Consider the following 24,704-nt stretch of genomic DNA (forward strand, 5'->3'; position numbering starts at 1 on the left):
CTTTGCCTACAAGACTACATCAGACTCTTCAGCCTGGCACACATAGACCCCTTCCCTGGCCCAGACTTTGTCCCCTGTTTTCTCCCACCACACCCTTCACATCAGACTCAGGCCAAGCTCCTAGCTAGCAAAGACTTGGTCTGCTCCTCTATGATGCAGTTTTCTCATCCTGAAATCCTGTTCATCCACAGAAACCAGGTCAATCTGAGGGAAACATCACATTTACAGTAAATATGAATGGTACTGTTCTTTTAAAATAGTTCCAAATGTTGGGGTAGGCATTATGGTGCAGCAAGTTAAACACCTCTTGGGATGCCCACATCCTGTATCAGGGCACCTGGAATCAAATCCTGCCTCCACTTCCCATCCAGCTTCCTGCTAATGTGCCTAGGAGGCAGCAGATGATGACCCAAATGCCTCGTATGTGGTAGGCCTAGATGGAGTTCCTGGCTCCTGGCTTCAGCCCAGTCCTGGCTGTTGCAGGAATTTGGAGAATGAACCAGGAGATGGAAGAGGTCTCTCTCTCTCTCTCTCTCTCTCTCTCTCTCTCTCCATATCCTTCTGTCATTTTGCCCTTCAAATAAATAAGTGAAGCTTTTTCTAATTCCAAATATTATAAAATCCCATAATATGTAAGTGAGTTTAGAAGAAAGATTGATTGAAAAGTCTCAGTCTTTAGCAAACACATGGTTCATAAGATGTTCAATAGTAGATTCAAATTCAGTTTCAATTAGGAGAGAATACTTAATATTACCTCTATTGTTTTTTTCCCTCAACAACTCTACATCTACCCGAAGGCCTTTGCTTCAGTTTCCTCAAAGTGAAACAAATTCTCCTTTGTATATCATCTCTCCATGTTTAATTATAAGGATTTGAATTTGCAGCACCAATTAATCAGTAATTAGATAGTACTGTACCAAAAGAAATTAAACAAAGACAAAAACAACAACACAACTCAGCGCAAGGCCACATGGTCTGGTAATGCTTCGTGTGGCTTGACTAAACTGCTCTCTGAGGAATATTGGTTAACTGCATCATTAGCCATGTATTCCTTTGATTTTTTTGTTTGTGACTTCCCATGCAAATTGGAAATTTAAAGGTAACCCAGATACAAAAGCATTCTAATTACACTAATGTTTATTCTTGTTTCCATTCGTCATTGGAACCAGCTTTATGATGCTCCACAGCTATTCTAAAATGTAGTAGTATGATTGCACTATGTAAGATAAATACATACTTCATAATAATTCATCCTGTACTGACCCTCATGTTTAAAAAATACCACATAAATAAATCAACTTTTGAGTCCATTCTCAAGAAGACTTCTAAGTAAAATATTCACCATAGACTTGGAAAATCAAAAAAAGGTAGACAGGAGACTGAGGAGGGAGGAAAAGTCCCTAAAACAGAGATTTAGAGGAAGAATCAGGGGAGGGGCTGAGGGGACCTTCCCCCTACTAAGTCCGGCCATTCCCCTATACCAGGCACATGGGCCCCTTATCCGGCTCTTACGCCTTTTGTTAGTAAGAGAGAAAGAGATGATTGGTAGTTGCAAAGAGACGTCAGCAGCTCCTACAATTGGGTCTCGGAAGAGGTGACGAGGGTGCCCCACACTGGTGAGAGCCTGGCACCTGGGTTCTGGGAAGGGTGAGATCGCAGTCTACCTAGAGACCTTTGTCCCTCAAGGTCCCCAACTCCTGTCTTGTCCCTGTGACCATGACTACATGAGGAGGGTGAGCCAACGACAAGACACTCATAATTACCTGAGTGCGTTTGAACATCTTCCCCTCGTGCTGTTTCAAGGAGCTTCATTTCTGGAAGAAACTGGCATCACCTCCACTGCCAAGTCTGGCGACCCTGTAAATTGTGATTATCGTAATATTTTTAAATGGGATACCAATGAATGAGCAGAGTCTTTTCCTCTAACTCTATGAAATTGTCTTGAAAATTTCCTCAATTTCATTATGTCCTCTCACGATTGCCTTCTATAAAAGTATTTATTGATTGCTAGTTTCTAAAACAAGTAACCTATCTTTTGATGGAACCCTTTGCTGAGAAAGAGCACAAGGTGCTTTGAAAAGAATTTTAGGGGGCTGGTGCTGTGGCGCAGCAGGTTAAAGCCCTGGCCTGAAGCGCAGGCATCCCATATGGGTGCCGGTTCTAGTCCCAGCTGCTCCTCTTCTGATCCAGCTCTCTGCTATGGCCTGGGAAAGCAATAGAAGATGGCCCAAGTCCTTGGGCCCCTGCACCCACGTGGGACACTGGGAAGAAGCTCCTGGCTCCTGGCTTCGGATCGGCGCAGCTCCAGCCGTTGTGGCCAATTGGGGAGTGAACCAGCGGATGGAAGACCTCTCTCTCTGTCTCTACCTCTCTCTGTAACTCCGTCTTTCAAATACATAAAATAAATGTTTTTAAAAAAATAAAAGAATTTTAGAAGAAAATGTTAAATATTCCCATCTTTTGGTATTTTGGATTGAAAGACCAAGCTTTGAATAATAACAGTATCATGATGGACATTGCAGAGCCAAATTGTAATAATTTTTGTACCTTCATGTTAATAGTGATGGAGCAGACTTTACAAATTGGGGATCATTTGTTTTTTGTTTTTTGTTTTTTTTTTTTTTTTCAGAATTTCTTTTCCCACTGAGTTGTGAAGCAATGCTATGAAGTTTCTATGTCTTAGAGTTCATTGCTTTTGCAAATTATACAGCACACCTGTGAATGAGAGCCACATTTGTCAAACTGACAATTCATTTGTGGATGTGGCTTATTAATCCGCTGTTGTGCTGCTTCAACTATTCCCTAATTTGAAAATGTTCATCTCTCAGGAGGAGGTAGGATAATTTATTTGATGTCAATGTACTGGATTGGTTTTTGCATCTCAATTTTAACTTCTTTATTGAAATAACTTAAGCTGATTGCAGTCACTTTGATCATTATCTTATGAACCTTTATTCAGGGTTAAACTAGGCAAAAGTAATGAACCAGAGCAACCTCTTCATCTCCACGAATGAGTGCCAGTCTTCCTATGATCTGTTGTTATCTAACAGGTATGGAAAATGCAAACTTTGAAACTGGCATTTAAACACTCCTGCTTACTTACATTTCTTCTCCAGTGTGTCCGGTCTCCGTAAATGGCTCTTGTTTGTGCTTAAGGCAGCAAATGAAGTCACCCTGGATCTCTCCCTTTAGCGCGCCTCAACCCCGCACCCCAGAGCAGCAGCCCCTCCTGCCAGGTCACCATCAGAAATGATGTGGTTCCTTTTGGGGTGTCTGTTTACTGACAGTTGGGTTTCTTCCCACCAGCCCATCCACTCCAGGAAGGTAGGAGCTCTTCACCACATATCACCTGTACCTCAGCTCACCGCCAAGAAACAGTTGGTCAGTGAACAAGGAATGAAGGCGTTCCCCTGTGACCTTGGCTGAATGACAGCCGCTTGGATTGCAGCTTGCTCGCTGATAAATCCAACAGAACATAGGGTTTTCACGGGCATGAGTTAAAGAAGTCAGTGTATGGCGCAGTACCCCGCTTGGCCTCTAGCGGCTGCAGAGTGAGCACAGTTAACAGCGCCCCTTCTGTTTTACAGGAAATCTTCAGAGGAGGTAGACATGGACAAGGTGACAGCTGCAATGGTACTGACCAGCTTGTCGACCAGCCCTTTGGTTCGAAGCCCTCCCATGCGGCCGAATGGTAAGTCTGGGAATGGGCTTAAGGAAGGACCCCCTGAACATCAAGAGCAGATCCTCCCATTGTGGCGCCTCCTTCCTGTCAAACACAATGAACAGTTAACCCTCGGCCAGTAGCAGGAAGCAAAGGCAAGTGTGAAAGACATGGAGGCCCCAACGCTGTCCATGTCATCATGCCCACTGCACTTCATTCATGCATCCACCCATTCAGCTCACATTCTTCAAGCTCTGTCACTGTTTTTTGGTTTTTTTTGGACTGGCAGAGTGGACAGTGAGAGAGAGAGATAGAGACAGAGAGAAAGGTCTTCCTTTGCCGTTGGTTCACCCTCCAATGGCTGCCGCGGCCAGCGCACTGCAGCCGGCGCACCGCGCTGATCTGATGGCAGGAGCCAGGTGCTTCTCCTGGTCTCCCATGGGGTGCAGGACCCAAGCACTTGGGCCATCCTCCACTGCACTCCCAGACCACAGCAGAGAGCTGGCCTGGAAGAGGGGCAACCGGGACAGAATCTGGCACCCCAACCGGGACTAGAACCCGGTGTGCCGGCGCCGCAAGGCGGAGGATTAGCCTAGTGAGCCACGGCGCCGGCCTGTCACTGTTTTCTGCCATGTCAGAATACAACCTCACTGTGTTCATGTTCTTTTTATCCCCAGGTAAATGGAGATTGGGCTGATGAAGTTATTTTCCCTAGCAGTATTAATTTGATTGGGAAGGTAGTTGGATCAAAAACCTCTCTAAAGATTAAATAATGTTTTAAAGACTTATTTACTTATTTTGTTTTGTATTTTTCCCAGAAACCTTTTATTTAAGGAATATACACTTAAGGCATTTTATAAATACAAATTTAGGAACACAGTGATCCTTCTCACCCTTCCTGCCCTCCCATCCTTCCTCTCCTGTTCCCATTCTTATTTTTTTACTAATATCCATTTTCAATTAACTTTATACACATAAGATTAACCCTATACTAAGTAAAGAGTTCAACAAATAGTATAAAAAAAAAAACTTCCTCAACAGTAGAGACCAGGGCTATTCAAAGTCATCACATCTCAAAGTGTCAATTTCACTTCTATAGATTACCTTTTAGGTACTCTATTAGCACAGATCAGGGAAAACACATGGTTTTTGTCCTTTTGGGACTGGCTTATTTCACTAAGTATAATCTTTTCCAGTTGCATCCATTTTGTTGCAAATGACAGGATTTCATTTTTTTTATCACTGTGTAGTATTCCATGATATACATATCCTATAATTTCTTTATGCAGTCTTTAGTTGACAGACATTTGGGTTGATTCTATATCTTAGCTATTGTGAATTGAGCTGCAATAAACATGGGGTTACAGATAACTCTTTCATATGTTGATTTCATTTCCCTCAGGTAAATTCCCAGGAGTCAGATGGCTAGGTCTTATGGTAGGTCTAAATTCAGATTTCTGAGGTATCTCCATATTGTCTTCCACAGTGGCTCTACCAGGTTACATTCCACCAACAGTGGATTAGGGTACCTTTTCTCCCACATCCTTGCCAGTATTTGTTGTTTGTTGATTTCTGAATGAAAGCCATTCTAACTGGGGTGAGGTGAAACCTCATTGTGGTTTTGATTTGCATTTCCCTGAAGGGTAGTGATCCTGAGCATTTTTCCATGTGTCTGTTTGCCATTTGGACTTTCTCTTTCGAAAAAATGCCTGTATAAGCATTTTTCATTTTAAATGCCTGTAAAATTGCCACTTCTTAACTGGGTTGTTTGTCTTGTTATTGTTGAGTTTCTTGAGCTCTTTATATATTCTGGATATTAATCCTTTATCAGTTGCATAGTTTGCAAATAATTTCTCCCTTTCTGTCAGTTGCCTCTTCACGTTGCTGAGTGTTTCTTTTGCAGTGCAAAAGCTTCTCAATTTGATGTAATCAAATGTAGTGCATTAATTGATTTGCAAATGCTGAACCATCCCTGCATACCAGGGATAAATCCCAGTTGGTCTGGGTGAATGATGTTTCTGATGTGTCGTTAGACTCGATTGACTAGTATTTTGTTGATGATTTTTGTGTCTATGTTCATCAGGGAAATTGGTCTATAGTTCTTTCTCTGTTTTGTCTTTTTCTAGTTCAGGAATTGAGGTGATGCTGGTCTCATAGAAGGAGTTTGGGAGGATTCTCCCCCTTTCAATTGTTTTGAACAGCTTGAGAAGAATTGTAATTAGTTTTTCTTTAAAAATCTGGTTGAATTAATATGTAAAGCCTTCCGGTTCTGGGCATTTCTTTGCTGGGAGGGTCTTTATTACTGATTCCATCTCTGCCTTGGTTATTGGTCTGTTTAGGAATCCTGGGGGAAAGTATGTTTCAGGGAGAGCATTAAGAAGCATGTTTCTGGGTTCTGCATTAAGAAGGCCATTGGTGGCTTTAGCCAGAGCATTCCTAGAGGACTACCTGGGGGAGGAAACCAAATGCGCTGAGAAGGTTGAAGGAGACACATGAGCAATGGAAGCCAAAAAAACCCAACACAGTCAGTTGTGAGATCGAGCTGTGGTTCACACACCATTTGGTTAGACACATGGAGATATTAAAATAAATTGGTTTAACAACCAGTAAGTCCTCAACTAGTAACTCAAACTGTCTGATTTCACCTGCAACATGCAACAAATTCATAAATAGGAAAATTTATGATAATGAAGGCCTTTTTTAAGGAATAAAAGCCTTTCTCCAGATTTGTTGTGTATCAGTAAATTTGGGGGAACTGTCGTATGATCTCTAGGTCAGGATGTGGATCTCCAAAAAGGCTTACGTGCCCAGTTTCACCTGTTTGTATTCTTGGACAATCCCAAGGATTTTCTATCCCCTAAAAAATATTATGAATCAGTCCTGACTTTTTCCTGAAAATTCATTTCAACATCACTCTGCCCTTCTGATTTAATAATATTCCTAAAGGAGATGCCATTCATAAGCCCGGAAGCAAATTAACTTTTACTTTGACATGAAGTGATGTTACTACACCACCACAATGGTTGGTTCTCAAAATAAACTCAGTTGCACCTACTTGACAGGATCACACATCTAGCTCCAAGAACTTTATTATTCTATTTTACAAGCGCCTGCTGTGGTATCTTTATAAGCCACCTGGGCCTGCCAAATGAGCTTTTCACATCAGGTAAAACCACCTACAGACTTGTATTAGGATCCTCTGGAAGTCCTGTTATATTGAAGGGAGGAGCTTTCTTGTTTCTAAGAGCCAACTCCAGTCCAGGGAGTGTATCCGTCTCTGTGCAGGCTGTAGGGAGTGAAATACTAATTTGGTTTTGTTATGCTGGAAAGCCTGAATAAATGACCATTTGATTCTACAAGAACCTTGATGTAATGAAATCAGTAACTTAATTCTCCTATTTCAACTTAAGTCTTCATTCACCTAACTGAACTTTTTGCTTAACATTGTTGAGAAATATGCTGGAAATCCGTAAACAGTTGAAGGAAGTTAAGAAATGTCTTGGGGCTGGCATAGCATAGTGGATAAAGCTGCCTTCTGTGTCACTGGCATCCCACCCATAAGGGCACTGATTCGAGCCCTGGCTGCTCCACTTCTGATCCAGCTCGCTGCTAATGACCTGGGAAAAGCAGCAGCAGATGGCCTAAGTGTTTGGGCCCCTGCACATGAGAGAGACTTGGATGAATCTCCTGGCTCCTGACTTTAGCCTGACCCAACCCAGGCTACTGCAGCTATCTGGCGGGTGAACCAGCAAGCACATGGAAGATCTCTCTCTGTCTTTCTTTCTATATAACTCTAACTTTCAAATAAATAAACCTTAAAAAAAAAAAAAAGAGGAAGAAAGAACTTTCTTTACAAGGCCTGGCACTGTCATAGCAATCAAGATGCTGCTTGTGATGGCCAGATCCCACACCAATGTGCTTAGGTTCAAATCCCGGCTCCACTTCCAATCCCAGGTGCTAATGGGCACCCAGTGAGACTGCAAGTGATGGCTGGAGTACATGGGTCCCTGCTACCCACCTAGGAAACCCAGATTGTGTTATCTGCCTGGTTCTTCCCAGTTGCTATGAGATCTCTCTCTCTCTCTCTCTCTGCCTTTCAAATAAATAACCATTTTTTAAAAAATAGAAAAGACATTTCTCCATGAATTCTAGCCTACCATTTGTCTTTACTTCATTACTGAGTACAGTATTTTTTTAATGGGGCGTTTGGGTGCCTTTTTCTTCCTTATAGTTTTAATACATTCATTTAATGCATTCAATACATTTAATACATTCAAAATATACACGAATATGGAGGAAAAATTATCCAATGAGAAAGTAGAATTTATACAAATGCTAATTAAGATTCTGCATCTTGAAAGGTAAAGCAAATTTCCAGTGATTCCAAAAGTCCCCCAAAGCCATTCTACCTGGGCAGAAGTCCCTCCCCCATTAGTAAACAATGCACAGTGTTTTCCACCACAACAGGAACGGTGAAATGCAACCCCAGTCAGTACTTACTGTCAGGAAATGGGTACCCCATTCCCGCGTGGCCAGAGAGAATGTAGGATGCTCACCTCCCAGGGCCCGGGAGCACTGCCTCAGTGACCACATCTGTAAAATGGGAATTGTCACCTTTACTCTGAGAGGCAGAGCCAGTCGAAATGCTTGAGAGTGTGCGAATGAGCTTTGTAAGGTGTAAAACCCTCACAAAAGGTACGGTATTTGTTCTGATCAGCAGCATGACCAATGGCTTTTGATAGCCATCCGGAAATTATTTCTCTTACATGTTTAAATCGTAAGGGAACTTCCTATAAATGTTTCCTAAGAATCACTCACAGTCCTATGTGAAACCCTTAAAAACAAAGTTGAAATTGGCTTGAGAGTGACTATATGGACAATTTGGAACAACACTGCAAATAATACCCCTGACTTAGAAAAGCTGCAGCCCATAAATTCAGAGCTCCTCGAACAGTGAGCAAGACCATCTATGTTTTTTGATTTTTGGTTTTTTGTTTTTCATTATCATGCCAAGGAACAAGTGATCTCCGTGCAGCCCCCATCAGAAGATGTACCCTGTGGCTAGGATATCTAAACGTTCATCCGCTGCAGGGTGCCTTGGGAGGCCATGTAGAACCAGAAACCGCTTGCATTCCCAGAGGCTGAGTGAGTGGGATGCGGAGACCGCAGGTGCCCCTGCCGCCGGCCCGCTGACGCTGTGTCTGTGTCCCGCGCAGAGGGCCTGAGCGGATCCTGGAAGGAGGGCGGCGGCGTGCCCTCCAGCAGCAGCAGCAGCGGCTACTGGAGCTGGAGCGCCCCCAGCGACCAGTCCAACCCGTCCACGCCATCGCCGCCGCTCTCGGCTGACAGCTTCAAGCCCTTCCGCAGCCCCGCGCCGCCGCCGCCGGACGACGGCATCGACGAGGCGGAGGCCGGCAACCTGCTCTTCGATGAGCCCATCCCCAGGAAGAGAAAGGTTGGTGTCGGGGCGCCGCGTCTTCTGTTTCAGCCGCGCCCGCGTTCGCACTACGACGAGCTGCCCGACCCCGGGCTCCTCCTGGGGGGCGACTGACCACCCACGCCCCCGTGTGATGGACGTGAGCGCTGAATGCTGCCCCAGTTTGGGAACGCAGGGTCGTGAATGAGGACAAATACAAGTGACTAAAACATGGACAGGTTCCCTCAAAGTTGACATGCCCCATCCTCTGGCTACACGCGGCTAATCTAGGACTTAGCAGAATGTGAAAAGTAAAAAAATAGCACTTCCGGCTTGGCTGGGTAATTAACTCACTCTCTCTGTGGGACTAATTTTTTTTTTTTAATATGTGAAATGTAGTTAATGTATTTTCTCTTTTCCCGTTTCAACCAGCCCTTGCGGCTGGGGAGGAAACAGTCTTCAGTTCAGTTAATGGAAGGGAATGTGAAACATACGTGCAACTGACATGTAAACAGAAGTGCATGCTCAGGGCAGAGCACATACTTACTAAATACAAGTGGGAAGGGAGATCTGATTAACTGACTTAATAAAGTAACGATTGTGCCTTTGCTTAATGCTCACTGCTGTCTTGTAGGGGAAGTGTTCTGTTCCCATCTTGTCAGGAGGAAGCTGAGCGGGCACTTACCTCGTGCCTACCATGGAAGGAGGCAGGACCTGAGCCGCCTTCCAACCCCAGAGCCTCCTGGACCTAAGGCTCCTATTCCCTATCTTCTCTCCCGCTGCTTTGCAATTATTGTGGTCACTGCAGTTTTCAAAAGCATTTCTGATTTCAGAGAATAAAGCAATGCTCCCCTGCATCTCAGAAACCTTTTGACATTATTTTTAACAGCACCATGTAAATATGAGGCTGTTATTGGGGTGGTTTTTGGGTGTTGTATTGAAAGCTTCGTTAGGTATGGCTAATTCACAAGCAGAACTCCAAGGCTGAGCCCTGAGGACCACAACATAATCTTTTTTTCTTCCCCCAATTTGTTCAAAGAGGAGAACAAAGCGAGAGTATCAATCCAACACCTTCCCTCCCTGGGTCTCTCAGTGCCGCTACGCCTGGGTCGCAGGGGTACAGGTGTTCCCCGAGTGGATCCATGGAAGGAAGGGCTGACTTTTTTGCCCAAAGAAGAGGACACGGATGTAGCCCCCTCTCCTTCCCACTGGCAGTGGCCTTGAGGAGTTGCTATTTCACTCCAGTCCCTCCTGCAGGGGACCAGAGTTGTCCTGGCACCCTGTGGGTCCCCAGGGATACTGGATTTTCACTTGGCCAGTCGGGGACAGAAGCTGCCACTCACATCAGTGGGTAGCTGCAGGGAAGACCCCAGTGCGGACCTGATGCTTTAGGCTGCACAGCCTTTTCCTCTTGGGTCACCTGACTCATAAAGCAAAGGCTGATAATGTTAGGGCCAGGACTCACAGCAGAGGGACTCCCTAGTGCTTTGAAGGGACATTCCTGAAACCTGTCACAGCCTTCCATTCCGAATGTATATGTCTGACCTGCCATGCTGAGCCAACTGTGCGTCGTGCATTACAATTAAGTTGCATTGGTCAGACTCTCACTGAAGGTCAACAGGCCTAGGGGACAGTCAGGTCACCAAGGAAAGGGACCGAAAAGCTTCGTTGCAAAGTGGCATCTGTCTGAGGGCAGGGGTCTGCTCCACAACATGCTGGCTGCATACTAGGAGCGAGTGCAGGAGTGAGAACGATGCCCATCCTTCTCTCCCTCATTTCTCCCTCCACTGGAACTCCGAGTTTCCCCAGGGTGATTGCAGTAGGATGAAACTTGTGACTCCTAATTTTTAACACTCAGCTCTTACATAGACCAAGTTGTTGCCTTGGCCTTTGGAACTTCTAGTGCCTTTGAGTTGTGAAAATAAAGTGGCACTGTTGCCATGCATTTTTTCGTGTGTTAAGTGAGCCAGTATTTACTGAGTAGCCTTTGGGCAAAATGCTTAATGCAGGGAGCGTGACGCCTCTGCTACCTTTAGGATGTGGAATTGTGGGGTGGGCGGAGTTTGATGCATGAAGAGGTAAGAACCATTGCATGTGTTCAAGATGTGGTAGGACGTAGCAGCTGTAACACAGTCGTTTTAAAGTCTTGTGTCAAGAGCTAGGTAGGTTCCAGCTGGTGGGCCTTCCTGGGTTTACCTGGTGTTCCTGTTGGTTCTCTTCGCCATGATGTCCGTTTGAAACTGTGGGCAGTTGCGGAGGTCACACATCCTGTGGGGACTGTTTGCAAACCTTACGGATCAGGTTTTGCAAACCGCAAGCCTCCGTCTGCCTGTGGACTGAGAGTCAGTTTCGTGAGTGGAACCTGTACATGATAAAGGGCAAGCACTGTTGGCGCTTTAGTTCCGTTATGCACTTGTGTGTGAGCATCTGCTATCTTACTGCAGCTCACTGGCAGAAAAAAGTTTGGAAGCCCCTGTTCTGTGTTGTGAAAAGTTACTCTGAGGGGTGCCCTGGTCAGAAACCCCAAGACACCCATTCTGAAGTCAACTCTGCCACCCTGAGCACCTGAGAAAAGTCTTTCCTTTCCCTGTTCATCTACTTCTTCATCTTTAAAACACGCACAGGTGTTTTCACACCTGCTTCAGGATTTTGGTGACGGTGACATAGGACCAACAGTACTGGAATGTCACATTTTAAGAGACATTTGAGGACAAACATGGGAGGACTGTTGCCTATATCTGGGGTAGTGATCCTGGCCGTCCTCATGATTGTAGAAGCTGTCTTACCTCTTCTCCCACCTAGACCCACGCAGGTGCTCACCCCCTACCTCTTACAGAGATCTGTGTTCCACTGATGTGAAGCAGCGTGTGAGTGAGGAAGAAATATTTGCTGATAATCATTATACAGTTATGCTATGGTTGCTTACGGAATGGTTCTGAGAAATGCATCGTTGGGCAGTTTTCATCATCATGTGAAAAGCAGGGTGTGCTCACCCCGACTAAGACAGCAGTAACATCACAGGCAGGATTTGACTGTATGTGCGTGTTTAGTTACTGTTTACCAAATGCATTGAAATGCAGCATTTCATTTAATCGTCAGAACCTTTGACAGATTCTTATTCCCACTGAGATCAGGTGAATTGTCCAAGGCTGTGTAATGTGGCTGAGATACGATCGATTTAGCTGATATAGCAAAGAGGCAACTCTTAGGGCAAGTTAATATAAAGAATCCGCGTTTCCGTCTGCTCTCAGAGGGGAATAACATGGAGAGAGAATAATCGAACACAGCCACATCCAGCATTACTGGGCAGGGTGGGAGCAGGATGTGGAAGGTTCCAAAGGAAATTGAGGGCAGAGTGAGAAGCTCTGCTGTCTGCCAGAGCACCAGCTTAAGAAGCATCGTGGCTGTGGCCGGCACTGTGGCATAGCAGGTAAAGCCTCCGCCTGCAGTGCCGGCATCCCCTATGGGCACCGGTTCAAGTGCCGGCTGCTCCACTTCCAATCCAGCTCTCTGCTATGGCCTGGGAAAGCAGTAGGAGATGGCCCAAGTCCTTAGGCCCCTGCACCCACGTGGGAGACCTGGAAGAAACTCCTGGCTCCTGGCTTTGGATCGGTGCAGCTCTGGCCGTTGCAGCCTTCTGGGGAGTGAACCAGCAAATGGAAGACCCCCCCCCCCCCACTCTGTGTGTGTGTGTGTGTGTGTGTAACTCTTTAACTCTTTCAAGTAAATTTAAAAAATATATTTTAAAAAAAAGCATCATGGCTCTGGACCTGCAGCCCAGGCGGGTGAGGATGCAGGGAAGTGCAAGGCCCCTCCCTCCCGGTGCTGCAGGTCAGCCTGTCAGCAGAATGTTTCCCTGGAGGTTACAGAAGAGCTGACAGACTCAGAGAAAACCAAGTTCTCTGAGCCGGGACTCTGGGACTTTGGGGACATGCAGTTCCCATCATGACCACAAGATGATGCAGTGACTCTAAAAACAGAGGCCCACTCAGCGTCTGTGCGAGGAAAGTGCCGTCTGCAGAAGGCCAAGCGTTAACCGTCAATTCCACCAGACCCCTAGGAAATCACAAAGTGCCAATCGGTAATTATGTAGGTGCTCTTTTCCAGGCCAGATCCAGGTTCTGTCAGACAGCAGATTCTGTGCTTTCCAGAATTGGCATCCCCGCTCCAGTGACCGCTCTCAGCCCCAGTTTCCTAGTCCGTCAAATACAGACGAGATGGGGCCTCATGGATGCGGGTGCTGTGACAACACGTGAAGAGCAGTGCATGTCCACCACTACTATTCTGCTTTCCTCTGTACCCATCTGACAGCCGACTGAGTGGGAAATTCCAGATGCACGGGTGTGGATGAGAGGGAGTGCTTGCTTCCCTCATCCGCCCTGCCCTCGGTAGCTGTACCAGTGCCACTGCTGTGGCTGAAGACAACTTGTAGCCCCTCAGCCAGCCTGTGCTCACTGGGGGTTTACCTGAGAGGCCCCCTGCAATGCACTGGGTGAGGGCAGCCGTAATGGTGATAGACACTGGGGACGTACAAGAAAACTTAACTCCAGACTCTGTGATTCAGAGCAGCAACAGCCCCTCAAAGGCATTTGCTAAATTCCAGCCTTCATCATTTAGTTCATAGGTATCTTGAGCATGGAGCATTCCACCTGCATACTGGAGAGAAATTCAAGTTCAAGAAGAAAATGCTGAGCTAACATCAGGTGCTTCAGTAATAGTTGTACTGTAGTAAACAAAGAATTAATCATTTCCTCCACTCTGCCTTTTCAATCTTGCAGAACCAAAAAGCCGTGAATCACTTTAAATTGTGAATGACTGTTTGGAAAACAAACCCGTAAAGTCCTCACGAATAAGCACGTTGCCAGTCTCTCTGCTGACTTAATTCCCAACCCACTAATTTTGAGCAGAGCGCCTCCTGCAAGAAGAACTGCTGCTCCAGAAATAGACGCATCTGTTAGGACTGCTGGGGAGGGCGGTGCTGAGAAAGGCAGGCCAGGGTCACGCCACACGATTCCATGGGGATGACGCAGTATCGTCAGCCAGAGCGCGGGGCTGATGGGCCTGTGGCCAGATCAAGGGTAGAGAAGAGTGACATCTAGACCGTTCACTAACCCGCCTTGCAGTCTGTAGGGTCTGGGGCATTGGAGGACTTGAGACATCATCTAGGCCAGCCTCAACCTTTCCAAGTTAGTAGACCTCCGGAGCTTGTCTGGAAATGTACAGGTGTCCCCAATGCTGAGATGTACTTTTTGAGTAGAATGCTGTGCAGTATCTATTAATTCAGGTATCCTTTTGTTATTGTGATAGAAACCAATTTAAAGCAACTTTTTTTAGGTATGATGTTCAATGAGGGTTTCTTTAAAATTTTATATATTTATTTGAGAGGTAGTTACAGACATGGAAAGATAGAGAAAAAGATCTTCCGTCTGCTGGTTCACTCCCCAGATGGCCACAATGGCCTGAGATGGACCGAACCAGGAGCTAGGATCTTCTTGTGGGTCTCCCACTGTGGATGCACAGGCCCAAGCACTTTGGGCCATCTTCTGCTGCTTTCCCAGGCCATAAGCACAAAGCTGGATTGGAAGAGGAGCAGCTGAAACACGAACTAACACCACTGGCAGAGGCTTAGCCTACTGTGCTATGGCGCCAGGTGCCCAGTCTTCACTAATGCCTGGGTGACCACCTCTGTGATCAAAACCTGCACTGCTCAGCCCACTCTGCAGTAAATGCACTCCAACCCCACCCCAAACAGACACCACTGATCTGAATTCCCTCCCTACAAATCCGTGTTTCCTGCTGTGGAACTTCAAGTCAAGAGTATCCCACAGTGTATTTTTGGTCTATACAATATCAAACAGGAACTCTCATACTAAGCTGGGGCAAATGAGAAATACTCTAACCATTTTGTAAAAGATTTTGGCAGTTTCTTGTGAAGTTAACTATACATTTACTATGTGACCCAACAGTTTCACTCTCAGGTATGTATTTACTGAGGAGATAAGAAAACATGTGCCTGGGGCCAGCACTCTGGTATAGTAGGTTAAGCCTCTGCCTGTGGTGTTGGCATCCCATACAGGTACCAGTTCGAGTCCTGTGTGTTCCACTTCCAATCCAGCTCCCTGCTGATGGCCTGAAAAAAACAGTAGAAGATGGCCCAAGTCCTTGGGCCCCTGCACCCATGTGGGAGACCCCTAAGAAGCTCCTGGCTCCTGGCTTCAGATCAGCCCAGCTCTGGCCGTCCCAGCCATTTGGGGAGTGAACCAGCAGATGGAAGACCTTTCTCTCTGTCTCTTCCTCTCTCTCTCTCTGTAACTCTGCCTCTCAAATAAGTAAATATGTTAAAGAAGAACATGAAAACGCATGCCCCTGAGAAGACTTGTAGACATACGTGCAGAGCAGCTGTATTCATGATCACCCCAAGTGCCCATGAGTCGGTGAACAAAGTATGATATATTCATACTACACCACAACAAAAGGAAACAAGCGTCTGATACACAAACAGACCATGAATAAAGCTCAAAAACAGTATGCTGAGACAGAGAAGCCAGACACGAAAGGATACATTCTGTGTTATTCCTCTGACAATAAGCTTTTTTGTTATTTTTTACTCAGTGCCACAGCATCTATGCATGGTGCCTATAGATGGGAGATGTTTAATCCATGCTTGGTATCCATTCGAATTCACTTTGCCTTAACTTCATATACCTTAAAGATCCAACACCGCTGACCTTGTTCAGCCATCCCATTTTGCAAAAGAATCAATAAAACTTCAAGAGAGCTGGGGTGACGTGTATAAAAGCTGTTTTCCCAATTGCACAAGCAGCTGGAATCCCTACGAGCTTCTAGGCAGTTTCTAGTGTTTAAATACACCAGTTCACTTAGCAGTCTGTTAGCACCTGCCAGGGGTCTGAGTGAACCTCTTGACCCTAAAAGGGCCAATGGCACAAAGTGCAGAGCAGGCCAAGGGGAGTGGGAGCCATGAGACGTGTTATGTGTCATGTGGCAGATTTACCTGCACAGAGAAATTGGCCCCTTGTGCATCTCTCAGGGACTCTGGTCTTGTCTGGGGAGGTTTGGGTATATAAGCATGCAATCCTGACCTCAACTCACAAAGCTCGATCTCCCTATTGGGAAAAAAAAAATACCTGAAGAGCTGCTCACTCACCTCAGAAAAGGCAGCGTGATTGTACCTGCAGGCTGCCGTAAGTGATGTTTTGGCCTTCTGGAGTGTAACTCGAACCTGCCTTGTCCCTCCCCATGTCGTCTAAGACTTCAAAATCAAGCCAGAATTCTACTCCGGGGACTGAAGGTCCTGGGTATCAAGTCTGGCTTTTCTTGGGAAGGTAGAAGCTGCTGCATAGAACCCACTGTGACACTAACTACAGGCTCAGGGTTTGCCAGTGCCAAGGCCAGCCCTGGTCACGGAGCTCTCAGCCGATAGCCTTTGAACAGTGGGTCACAGGGCCACCCCGGAGGTGCAGCATCTCTGGAAGTTCTCACCAGCCATCGTGGCCCACAGTGTCAGAGTTGGGTGATTGTAAAGAGCTCATTAGAAAGCTGCTGTTCCTCTCACCATGAGCGTCGGTAAGATTCCCTAAGTCCACGACGACTGCCCAGAGGTTCGCCTCTTCCTGGGGTTGTTGGGAATGAGGCAGAAGTGGAATCTCCTAGCACGGGGCCAGGCACGCAGCGGTCCCACCCTCTGTAGGAAGACGCATTCTGTTGTGCCCGAGATCTTTGCTGACATTGGCTTTGGTTGTTTGGCAGAAGTGCGCTCCGTTAGGGTTGAAGTTTCAGCTGTTGCTCAGGGCATTTGTGGACATTCCAGCTCTGTGAACATCTGTTGAAGCCGTGAGGAGAAGCCAGGGTTGAAGCACAGATGGACCGTCCAGACTTGGCCGTTGCAACCGTGCCAGCAGCTTTGCTTGGTTTGGCTTCCTTGGGTAAGCTTGGGCCCGTGCGGCAATGTGAGTGTTGTTGATACAGCTATTTTTTCATGTCCTGCTCCATCCATGGCTTGCCTTCCTCTCAAGTAACAGCAAGTAGTCTGTAGACAAAAGGATCGGTTTCAACTGGCTGTAGCTAAAAGACTTGGAAAAGCACTAAACTGGCGTTTGAGGGCTCCCAGCGACATCTTTATCCTGAGTAGAGAGAAGCCGCTTGATTCCATTGAAGTTCAGCTAATCCTGCCCGTATTCTTTTGTTCTTCAAAACTGGCCACACGGTATTCATCATGCCAATATTTTTTAAAGGAATAACTTAAAAACAGGAAAAATTTTAAATTGGAACATTAATATAAAAATAAGATAATCTTCCCAGTACTCATATTGCCCCCCTGCAGTAATATACTTTTCTTTATATTACCCATCACCCCCCCAAAAAAAAATGTTACTGATTTTTTTTATAACCTGCTTTTCCCCTGTATCAAAGAATGTCCCCAGATGGAGTTTTTAAGAAGAAATTAATAAAGATCTGATTTAGCTGATTTACAAAAATATAGGCAGGGTTTGGTGAAATCAGTAGGGGTGGGTAGTACCCCAGCGGTAACAACCCAGGATGGCCATTACCAGCCCTGAGCCTGAACAGGCAAGAGAGGGGTCTCCAGAACTCAGAGGGTTACAGAACCTGAAAATACAACTGCAGGAGAGGTCCCCCCAACATAAGTGGTGCCTTTTGCAGGAGGAAGCTGGCCGTTGTTCCCCTGTGGCCAGGGAGAGAATGGACCTGGAGTGATCAATACCTTCCTGCCTTCCAGTCTCTTGTCAGTGCCTCCCTCTGGCCAAATCCAGCCAGGGGTCTGTGAGTCCATGGGCCCACTGATGCAGTGCATGGAAACCAGCTCCTGGGGCCTGAGCTGGGACAGAGAGGAGCAGTGTGGGCCTGTAGGGCCAAGTAGGGCTTGTCAGCAACTCCCTGAACAGACTGGGAACTCTCTGTTTTGTGTCAAAGAAGCTTTTCTTGTAACTTCATTTCTAAGGTGGTTGAATTTTCAGTTACATGATGTCTCTTTAGCCAACACCCCATTGACAACCTAGAGGTTACTTCTAATTTTTCCCCAGTCTAAATGTGATGAATATCTTTATAAATCTATCTTTGCAAACAGTGTGAACTTTTGCCAGAGGATAGCTCGCTAAAGTTGAATTGGGTCAAGGTTAGAAGCATTTCTGAAGCTTTTCGTCTGTGTCGTTCCCACAGATGGAGGTGGCCGATACCTGTGCCTGAGTAAAATATGAAAGTAGGTCTCTGACAGGCTGGGGTGAAATGGGATAATAGGTGTGAGGTGTGTTACTCAAAAGAAATGCCAAAGAATTAGAGAAAATGGCAGAACTTCTATCTGGGAAGGGGTTTAGGGAATGCCCCCACCCCAAAAGCCAGTTTATGAATTTCTTACTATATGTAATTATGGTTTTAGTTTCCTTTTTAAAGATGTATTTATTTATTTGAAAGTCAGAGTTGCACAGAAAGAGAAGGAGAGGGAGAGAGAGAGAGAGAGAAAGAGAGGTCTTCCAACCGCTGGTTCACTCCCCAAATGGCTGCAATGGCCGAAGCTGTGCTGATCCAAAGCCAGGAGCCTGGAGCTTCTTCCAGGTCTCCCACACGGATGCAGGGGCCCAAGGACCTGGGCTATCTTCTACTGCTTTCCTAAGCCATAGCAGAGAGCTGGATCAGAAATGGAGCAGCTGGGACAGGAACCGGTGCGCATATGGGATGCCAGCACTTCAGGTGGAGGTTTGACCCACTACACCACAGCGCCAGCCCCATAATTATGTTTTTGAATCTACATTTGCAACCACCCTGCAAAGCAACAGGACCTTTCTCTAGCTGACACTCCAGAATGCAGTGCTGAATTATGGCCTCCACTTGCTTATGCTAATGACCTGAGTCATTGTAAACTAGACAATAATTTTTCCTGTAGCAGGTAAGCATACACCTTCCTCAAGGAGCTCCCAGTGCAGAGCAGGTGTGCCTGGAAGAGAGGGGCACTATACAGGAAAATGACATAAAACCATTCGTGACTCAGTCCTGGGCCAGACAGAGGATCACCACCCACTTGAAAGTTTGTTTACAGCCTGTGAACTGTGCTGGGACATCTTAGATTCTACAGAGCAATAATCTATTTGGCAAACATTCTTTGAGCATAGATCATTCACAAAATGCTTAAATAAATGAAGTGTCTCAGATGTGGCTCATCTCTGTGAGCCCCAAAGCACAAGATTCGCAAGATTGAACATAACAAATACTTACTGAGCCAGACACTTGTATGAGGCATTGTGATAGAAGTCAGGGCTCCTACTTTGAAAGCACTTACCTGTACTTAGTCTATACACAGCTTGCCTCTTGAAAACCCAGCAAAACCAAAAAGGAAAGACAAGGCAAAGTTCATATTTCTTCGTATCCATTACCAAATTTTCTTCCAGCAGCATATCTCACTGGAGCCCATAGCGGGGGCCCAGAGAAACTGCATATGTAGTTGAAGAGAGGATAAACAGCTGCAGTTGGTAGTTACCCTATGACCAGGGGTCTCAGAGAGAATCAGCTTCATTAGGGGGTTAGTCAGCACTGTCATCTACAAGAACTAATGATAATAACCAAAGAAAGGAGTAATACCAGGGCCATTTATTTTACTGTAATCAGGACCAAGTCTCCTACTTAAGATTTTAGAAAACAAATGTGGAGCCAGAGCTGTGACACAGAGCTGCAGCGCTGGCATCCCGTTTGGGCACCAGTTCAAGTCCCAGCTGTTCCACTTCCAATCCAGCTCCCTGCAAATGCATTTGGGAAAGTAGTAGAAGATGGCCCAAGTCCTTGGGCCTCTGCACCCATGCAGGAAATCTGGAGGAAACTCCTGGCTGCTGGCTTTGGATCAGCTCAGCTCTGTTGTGGCCATCTGGGGAGTGAATCAACAGATGGGAAACCTCTCTCTCTCTCTCCATCCCTCTCCCTCTCCCTCTCCCTCTCCCTCTCCTCTCCTTTTCTCTCTCTTTAAAATAAAATAAATCATTTTTAGAAATAAATGCTAGATATATTATTGCTATGATGAAGAACAGCACTCCGATAAATAATACTTGTTACGGCACAAAAATACTACCGGGGGTTGTCACTTCCTAAACCAATCAGAAATTTGAGGTCTAAAAAACTTCCAATGACGTAAAAGGAATTTGGCTTTACATGTTATTTAATACTTTATTATAAGTAATTATAAAAGCTTTAACCTAACCAGTTGGTAAGAACCATCACATGGTACTGGATAAGTCTCATCACTTTCTAGAATCTTGTTTCCCCCCATAAGTATGGAGATAGCACCGTATGCCTTGCCCGTTCCCTTCCCACTCTGAGTTGTTCCATGCCTCTCTGCTCTCCCTAACCTCCCCCACAGGTTCTCCTCTTCATCCTTGGCTTTGATCTCATTTCCTATCTTACTGAAAAACTAGAAGCACACAAACAGGAATGCCCTTTGTTCTTCTCCTTCAGGTCAGCAAACTGACTGCATCTCCACCTGCTTTAAACTTGGCAGCTCATGACAAGAGTCTCGGGTGATCACTGACGTCATAAATCAGAGTGTCAATTGTTAAATCAACAATGGGAGTCACTGTGCACTTACTCCCCATGTAGGACCTCTGTCCTTAATGTGTTGTACTATGAGAATTAACGGTAAAACTAGTATTCAAACAGTACTTTATATTTTGTATGTCTGTGTGGGTGCAGACTGTTGAAATCTGTACTCAGTATAGAGTTGATCTTCTGTATATAAAGATAATTAAAAATGAATCTTAATGAAGAATGGGATGGGAGAGGGAGTGGGAGATTGGATGGTCTGGGGGTGGGAGGGCAGGAATGGGGGGAAGAACCGCTATGATCCAAAAGTTTTGCTTACGAAATTTATATTTATTAAATAAAATCTTTCTACAAAGAAAAAAAAATACTAAGCAAGGGTCCTTTCTGTAATCCATGGGAGTTGGGGACAGGATTTAAATCTTTCAGCTCTCCTTACACCCCACATATCTAGATCACAGGCCCAAGGAGATCAGGGAGCCAGAAACTGGCTAACTGCCTCCTTAGGGTAAGCCCAAACTCAAGAGGATCAGACACCTGAAAGTCTCTTGATCAGGTCTGACTTCTTCACATCCCTCCAGTAGCTTTGATCTAGCTCCTTGTAGCTCTAGCCCCTGCAGCTCAGCCCTGCACATTGCAGGGGGAGCATCAGGAACAGGAGACTGCTGTGCTGTGGATGCCTGCTGCCCCTGCAGAGCCCCTGGGGCCCAATGGTGGGCCTGGGACAGGAATGGCGAGCCCCTCCCCTTGTCACAAATCAGCTGTAGCAGTCTGCAGCAACATAGTGCTGCACTGTGTCCTCTAAACGTGAGCGTTTGCCAACAGGCAGATACATCCCTCAGTTCTGGAAGCTTCCAAGTGCCGTTTTCAATTCAGAAACCTGGAGAAGGCCTTTCGTGGGGGTGGCTGTTTAGATCAGTCAGCTGGGTGCTGATTCCATCGTAACAACTGGATGAGTCATCTTCTAAATGTGTAAATGGTTGCCTCATAGAGCCAGGAGTTTGAGGGAGGCAGCCGCACGTACCTAATGTCAGAAATCCTAGCAGATGTAAACAAGGCCGTATCCATTCTGTCTGTTCAGAGAAGGTGTCACCACTGGTGTGTTCGTCCGTCAGGCTCGGCTGACTGTTGGAACAGCCCATTTCCAAGCCTCAGAAGCTCAGCACAATAAGGTTTATTTATTTCTCATGTAACAATCCAATCAGGTCAGTGGGATTGGTGAAGGGAGTGAGGTATGTCTGCTCTACACAGCCCTCCAGGGACCCAAGCTCTTTCCTTCTGGTGCAAGGATTCTTAACCTGGAATCTACAGGTCCTCAAGGGGGTGTACAGAATTGAAGGGGTTTGTGAACTTGGATGGAGGAATGAGTGGATCCTTGTTGTCACTAAATTCTTACCTGCAATTTAATATTTGCTGCAGTTATGTTTGAAGGCATCAAACCACAACATTGGCACCACTTGTGTCTTTAATACCAATAGAAATCTCAGGTCATTCAGATCACATAATTTTAGTATATATCATGGCATATCGTTTATGCTTAGCATTATTTGGGGACAGGTTTTGGCACAGCAGTTAATATACTGCCTAGGAATTTATATTTACTAAATAAAAAATAAATTTAAAAAACATATATATACTGCCTGGGATGCCCACATCCCATATTGGAGTACCGAGTTTGAGTCCTGGCTCCACTTCTGGTTCCAGCTTCCTGCTTATGTGCACCCTGGGAGACAGCAAGTGGTAGATCAAGGGCTTGGGCCTCTGCCACCCACCTGGGAGACCTGGATTGAGTCCTGGGCTCCTGACTTCATTCTGGCCCAGCTTTGGCTGTTGTGGGCATTTGGGGAGTGATAGAAGTGAATGGAAGAGATCTTTCTTTGTGTCTGTCTTGCTCTCAGTCTCTGCTTCTCATATGAAATAAAAATAAATAAATAATGAAAAATGGGCCTTTTTATGTTGAAAAAAAGAGACTTTTAAATTATAGTAGCTATTAAACCCACTTAAAGATATTATTTAATGTGTTAATTACAGAATGCATACCTTACCGTATCACAGAATACTTTTACAAATGTGATTTCAATATAGCTGCTTCTCCTTATAGGTCTATGTCTTTTATTTTAAATTTTAAGAAACACTGTTCTGAGAAGAGGTCTTAGGTTTTATCAGACTGCCTGAAGGATTAGGAAGTCTAACTCCCTGGTACCTTTGCATCCATTCAGCATAGTGGGTTGGGGTGGCACTGGGAAGTAGAGACAAGGCTTAGAAGGAATGTGTGAAACTTGTACCCACACAATGGGGCCTAACTCAGCCACATAATCCTCCCCCCCCCCCTTGGCTGCAAGGGAGGCTGGGGAGATCTGGCTGTGGGTCCAGGAAGAAAAGGAAGAGGGGCTTGGAAATACATGGAAGTAACTCTCCTGCCCAGTGACAAGGATTCCCCCTGGAGAAAACTCATCCCATATAAAGCTCACGGCAGGTAGCATAATCATAGTAATACTGCTATAGCTACTATTCATTGGGTGATTTTTCCTGTTTATCTTTTGTTCACTGATTCCCTTCCGTGACCTCATTTAATCCTCCTAGTCACCTTATGAGACAGCACTGTGATGGTTCCTGCTTTATAAATAAAGGCACTGGAGACTTGAGAAATAAGCCCAAAGTCAGGGCTGTCCTTCCCCATGAAGGACTGTCTTTGGAAAATACTGGAGCCTGGGTGAAGTAGGTGGAGCTGTATACTGTGGAGGAGGACTTCCTGGATTCCTGTTCCAGCTTGGCCGGCAGCTGGTTCGCTGACTGGGTACTTTTTTTTTTAAGATTTATTTATTCATTTTGAAAGTCAAAGTTACAGAGAGAGAGAGAGAGAGAGAGAGAGAACTGGGTACTTTTTTACTGAAACTCTCTGTGCACCTGTGAAATGGAGATTAATAATACAGATGGAAAAATGCATAATCCCAAAAATCTAAAATCTTTGAATTTTCAGATTACAGAGGCTCAACCAGTAAAATCTGTGCAAACATTCCAAAATCCTGAGAACTCCAAAAGCTTAAACACTTCTGGTTCCAAGCATTTGGGATGAGGGATACTCAACCTGTGCTATCATGCTTTAGGGTTAAATGAGATAAACACTTAGAACAGCAGCTGGCCTATAGCAAGGGCTCAGTTAAGAGCTGTCAGTGGGGCGGGCACTGTGCAGCAGCTGCTTGTGGTGCCATCTGGAAGTGCCAGTTCATGTCCCTGTTTCTCCACTTTCTATCCAGCTCCCTGCTAATGTACTTGGGAAAGCAGTAGAAGGTGGCCCATGGACCTGGGTCCTTGCCACCAGCCCTGGCCATGGCTACCACTTGAGGGAGTGAACCAGCAGATGGAAGATTGATCTCTCATCCCTCCCCCAACCCCTGTCTGTGGTTCAGCCTTTTAAATGAATAAGATAAATCTTTTTTAAAAAATCACTGCAGCCTTAATGACACTGTGACCACCTCAGGAGCGTGATACGAAATATTCATCAGGTACCCATTCTCCTGGGGGATGCCGGAAAACGTCTGAGGTCACCAAGACACTCAGCAGCCTGGGGGCTTCCTAGAATAGTGTGCCAAGTTATAATCAAGAGGCTGGGAAGCCTTCAGCTTTGTAATGAAGGGGAAAAAATATGTTGGGATGACGGGTTAAAAAAAGTCCGGATGGGCCGGCTTTCCTGTTCATGTCCGTTTCTGTCCGCTTTCTAGAACTCCATGAAGGTGATGTTCAAATGCCTGTGGAAGAACTGTGGGAAGGTGCTGAGCACTGCGGCAGGCATCCAGAAGCACATCCGGACCATCCACCTCGGGTAAGGCAGCCCTCCCTGCCAAGCTCGGGGGCGCCTCCACCTGTCCCGTCAGGCACCACCTGCACTCAGAACTTGCGCCGCACCCTGTGCCTTACAAGTTCCGGACACCTGGCTGGCTTGGTCTCCCCAGGCTCTAGACAGATGGCCACTGCAGAGGATGTAAGGCAGTGCGGCACAGCGGGAAGAATGAGGGGTTAACTCATCTTTACCGAGTCTGATTGAGCCCATCAGTGCTCTGGGCTCCAGATCCC

The 24,704-nt window shown here is 45.9% G+C and overlaps 1 protein-coding gene across 1 annotated transcript in view; it reads left to right on the forward strand.

The window, feature by feature from the left end:
* Positions 1 to 24,704, forward strand: part of ZNF704 (zinc finger protein 704) — a 229,849-nt gene that overhangs the window by 174,758 nt on the left and 30,387 nt on the right. Inside the window, exons 3-5 of the mRNA XM_062188316.1 lie at positions 3,588 to 3,691; positions 8,878 to 9,116; positions 24,353 to 24,453. Of these exons, the coding sequence (XP_062044300.1) occupies positions 3,588 to 3,691; positions 8,878 to 9,116; positions 24,353 to 24,453 (444 nt within the window). The remainder of the gene's footprint in view (positions 1 to 3,587; positions 3,692 to 8,877; positions 9,117 to 24,352; positions 24,454 to 24,704) is intronic.

The sequence above is a fragment of the Lepus europaeus genome, chromosome 4, assembly GCF_033115175.1.
Source record: "Lepus europaeus isolate LE1 chromosome 4, mLepTim1.pri, whole genome shotgun sequence".
Taxonomy (NCBI): Eukaryota; Metazoa; Chordata; class Mammalia; order Lagomorpha; family Leporidae; genus Lepus; species Lepus europaeus.